The sequence below is a fragment of the Megachile rotundata genome, chromosome 6 (genome assembly GCF_050947335.1).
Source record: "Megachile rotundata isolate GNS110a chromosome 6, iyMegRotu1, whole genome shotgun sequence".
NCBI classification, from domain to species: Eukaryota; Metazoa; Arthropoda; class Insecta; order Hymenoptera; family Megachilidae; genus Megachile; species Megachile rotundata.
Window position 1 is genome coordinate 8618863 of NC_134988.1, and position 4642 is coordinate 8623504.

The 4642-nt window shown below is 34.2% G+C and overlaps 1 protein-coding gene across 1 annotated transcript; it reads left to right on the plus strand.

Moving 5' to 3' along the window:
- The first annotated feature begins 1221 nt into the window (after positions 1-1221).
- On the plus strand, positions 1222-4642 carry LOC105662292 (uncharacterized). The gene is made up of 2 exons (XM_012283552.2): positions 1222-1386; positions 3447-4642. Exons 1-2 carry the CDS (start codon positions 1372-1374, stop codon positions 4485-4487), a joined length of 1056 nt encoding a protein of 351 aa, XP_012138942.2. The 5' UTR covers positions 1222-1371; the 3' UTR covers positions 4488-4642.

Below are 4642 nucleotides of genomic sequence, written 5' to 3' on the forward strand. Positions count from 1 at the left end.
CTAAATCGACACGTGTTACCAAAAATCTGTCTAGCCGTTTTGGCTCCATCATAAATTCGAAACGAAAGAGTGTAGTCTTTTTATGTGTTCCACGTTTATATAACAAAACGACACACACAGATACAGATAGAGGAACCCTGCATTGCGAATATCTGATTATACACGTGTTACGTCGAATGCACGGAACTTTCTGTAGGTGGCCGATTTGCATAATTTAACGAAATGAATATCCCCTCTTTTTTATTTTCACTGGGAATCTTGTTCCTTTTAGAATATATTAGCATGATTGCGTATTGGAATTTATAGAACGACCGGCTGACAAGGGAATAAAATTTCACGTGTCTATTAATAAGGGAATAATATCGGGGATATCGTGCGAACGGATTTCTGAATTGATACAACGGAAATAACGCTATGAAATAGTTTATAAAAAGTTATGGCCTTCCGATCTTCCCGTGTTACTAAAATACACCGACTTTCTGTATATCTAAATTTAACCTGTAACTAAATATATTACCTTCGTTACTTTTCGAATTAATGAATTTCATATTTTAATTAATTCATGCGGGTAAAATCTCAGGTTATAATTTTCGGAGAATTCTGGATAATTTAATGTTACAGATTCGTTTTGAAATTGCTACGTTATTATATTACTAATTTAATATTTATATTATTAATTCGTTCATTTTTGGTAATTTAGTTGATTTAATTATTTAGCGAGTTTTTATTCATGTTTAATTTATCTGACTGTAATTTTTAGAATTCTGTGAATTTTACAGGAATTTGCATTAATAAATTGGTAAAGAGAAATTATTAATTGAACGTACTAATTCACAGCTGCATTTTATTTCCATTAATTTTTATTTAATAATGCTCTGAAAACAATGTTTAATAATTGTACAGAATTTAATAAAGTTGCAGCAAAAAAAATAAATATTATATTTTTGTTCTGTGAAGCTCTTACATATTTTTCAAAATAAATATATGTCATGTTATGATAAAAATATTCTATTATAATACTTATATATTATATTTCTATACCTTACAAATATATTATGATTGCTGTACTTATAATTAATTTTATAATATGATTCCATTATGTCAAAATTGATGTTCAGTCAAATAAAAAAGTAAACATTCATAAACGGTTTTCTCATCAATTGTTTTCACCTTGAATGAAAGGTCGCAGTTTTTCCAGCGCGATAAACTTTTTAACCTTTTTAGAACGAGGTTTTTTACGCGAGAAAAAAAAGTTTGGGAGATTTTGCATCTTCCTAGTGAAAGGAATTGCCATGTGACGTTGCTATATAAAAACCATCGAATCTTTCGTTTAAGCCACATTTCGACTCTAGTCCTTAACACACGTACACCATGAGAGCCTTCATAGTAAGTATGGATTCTTTCGTTGGGGTAATTCGAATGGTATCGGTGATTGAGTAGCTTATTTGTAGCATAAAAAGATGGTTTTATTAATTATTTCGAGAGTGAGAGTATGTAGTTGGAAGATCTTGATATGATACATGTGATTTGATAATAATAGTTGTTAGTTTGGTGACATTACTATTAATTATATCGCGTTCGTATTTTGGTATTTGAGGTTAGGAGATGAATTGCCACCTGTCTTGTTATACTATTATTATTATTTGGTGCAACTATACCACTGTTTTATTATTTTATCATTTTCTTGTTCTACTAGTTTATTATTTTACTACTTTACTTCTTTACTATTTTACTATTTTACTATTTCACCGCTTTACTATTTAACTATTTCACTATTTCACTGTTTCACTATTTCACTATTTCACTATTTCACTGTTTCACTATTTCACTGTTTCACTATTTCACTATTTCACTATTTCACTATTTCACTATTTCACTATTTCACTATTTCACTATTTCACTATTTCACTATTTCACTATTTCACTATTTTACTAGTTTCTCACATTATCATTTCACCATTTTACAATTTTATTATTTTATATATTAACTACTTTACTATACTCTCATATCAATGTTTTACTATTTCTTCATGTGGCTACATTACTATTTCACTATTTCATTCTTTCATTTTACTATTTTATTATTCTACTATACTACTGCTAATATACTTTACTATTCTACTATTCTACTGTTTCATTATACTAATATTTTATTCTTCCACTAGTTTTACTATACAACTATATATTTATATTACTATTCAATCATAATACTATTTTAGTGTTCTACTATTCCACTATATTATTATTTTAATATTTTGCTATTCTTATATGTTACTATCCTATTATTTTACTATATTTCCTCTTTACTATTTACTATTTACTATATTTAACTACACTATCATACTACTATTCTACTATTTCATTTCAATACTACTTTCTTGTTCCATTATATCATATTTCACTCCTCTGTTACGTTACAAATGTTACTATTTCATTTATTCATACATAGTTATGTATAAATATATACATACATGCATACATATTTATATTTTACTATACAACTATACTATTCCACTCTATTCCTACTTCAATTTTACTATAGTTTCATGCTATACCATAATCCCATCATGTTTTGTATAGACTCTCATTCTAAGTTCCCATATGTTATAGCCCCATATCACATAAGAAACTACACACCTCACCGATTTCAGCAAACCGTTAACTTCATTTTCATATATCCCTCTATCTCATGTATTTCATACATTTTCATTTTTCTCTCTAAATATAACCGCCTCTGGGTCTTAGTTTTAGAAATATTCGCAAATATTTCAATTCAATTTACATTTTGATCGGAATATTCTACTAGTACACATACAATATCCACTATAATATCGATTTGTTTTTTAAAAAGTGTATCCTTGGTATGAATACACGTGTGCTATATTTTAATGCGACATTTTCTATAATCTCACATATTTGCTGTAACATCGTAATTATATTGATGAGGTATAAGTCAAATCACATATAGTTATATAAGTTAGGTACATGATCAAATTACACATGGTCACACAAGTGAGATTCATGATCAAATTACACATGGTCACACAAGTGAGGTACATGATCAAATTACACATGGTCACATAAGTGACGCACATAATTAAATTACATATAGTCACATGAATGAGGTACATGGTCAAACTACACATGGTCATATTAGCAAGGTATTTGGTCAGACTTTACATAGTTACGTCAATAAAATACTTGGTTAAATCAAACAGATCGTTGACACATTTCAAGATCATTGAAGTTGACAAAGTTTAACTTCTTTATTAACAATAACCGCATCAAAAATATTTTTACACTCAAACGCTAAATCCAAATGGCAATTATACATGTAAAATAGAAATTACTCAAAATGACGTTCTATGCAACACGTTTCAAGGTCATATAAGTCAATAAGACCCTCATAGACCCTCAAGTTAATTGTACCTTACCAAATCTTGCAGGTTTCCCTCTTGCTGGTCTGCGTGATCGCAGCAAACGGCGAAGCACCCTCCAAGAATGTCGAAAAACGCGGTCTGCTGGGAGGCAGCGGCTACAGTTCTGGAGGTCTGCATGGAAGCGGCGGATACAGTTCTGGAGGTCTGCACGGAAGTGGCGGATACAGTTCTGGAGGTCTGCTGAGCGGCGGATACAGCGGTGGTCATGGAGTGAGTGGAAGTTACCTTCCACCTGTGCCGGTCAAGAAACCTTACGTGCCAGCTCCCACATACGGTGTCCCATCGTACACACCTTCCTTCCAGGTCCCATCCTACAGCTCTGGAGGCGACTTCGGTCATTCCGTTGGCCACGTTCCTTCTTATTCCGCACCCGTATCTGCACCGTTGCCGAGCTATGGTATCCCCAGCTACGCTCCAGCGTCCACTTATGGCGCCCCTGCTCCAGCGTTCCACCATTCCTCCCACGGTTTGGGATCCGGAAGTTATGGTGCACCAAGCCTAGAGTCGGTGCATTCTGTCGCCTTAGGTTCTTACCCCAGCAAGAGTTATGGCGTCCCTGCTCTGGCTCTTGGTGGTGGACTCTCTTTGGGTGTGCCCAGCAAATCTTATGGCGTTCCTGCAATTCATGGATCTGGATTCTCATCGGGTTTGTCCCTTGGACACGCTGCTCTCCCAAGCTCCACTTATGGCGCACCTAGCCATGGCGTACATGGATCTAGCTTGTCCGTTGCATCCGTAGGCTTACCAAGTGCTACTTATGGTGTACCTAACCATGGATCTAGCTTGTCCATTGGTCTCCCTAGCTCTAGTTATGGTGTACCTAGCCATGGAGGATCTGATTTGTCACTTGGATCTGTTGGATCTGTTGGTCTTCCCAGCTCTACCTATGGTGTACCTAGTCATGGACATGGTTCTGACTTATCCGTTGGATCCGTTGGATCTGTTGGTCTCCCCAGTGTTTCTTACGGTGTACCTAGTACTGGTGGCCATGGTGGATCCGGTGACGGATACTCGTACCCCGTCCCATCGACTAAGTTGCTCGATTAAGTTATTGTTGGGAGGGTTAATTGAAATTTAGGTAATTTCTTCATTTTTTTATGGAAGTTGTTGCGAAATTGACTGTACTTGAAACACGAAAACCAGTGTAAATAAGAACTGAGATTGTAGGAAGTTTTTGTATGTAAATAAAAAAATTATTACCA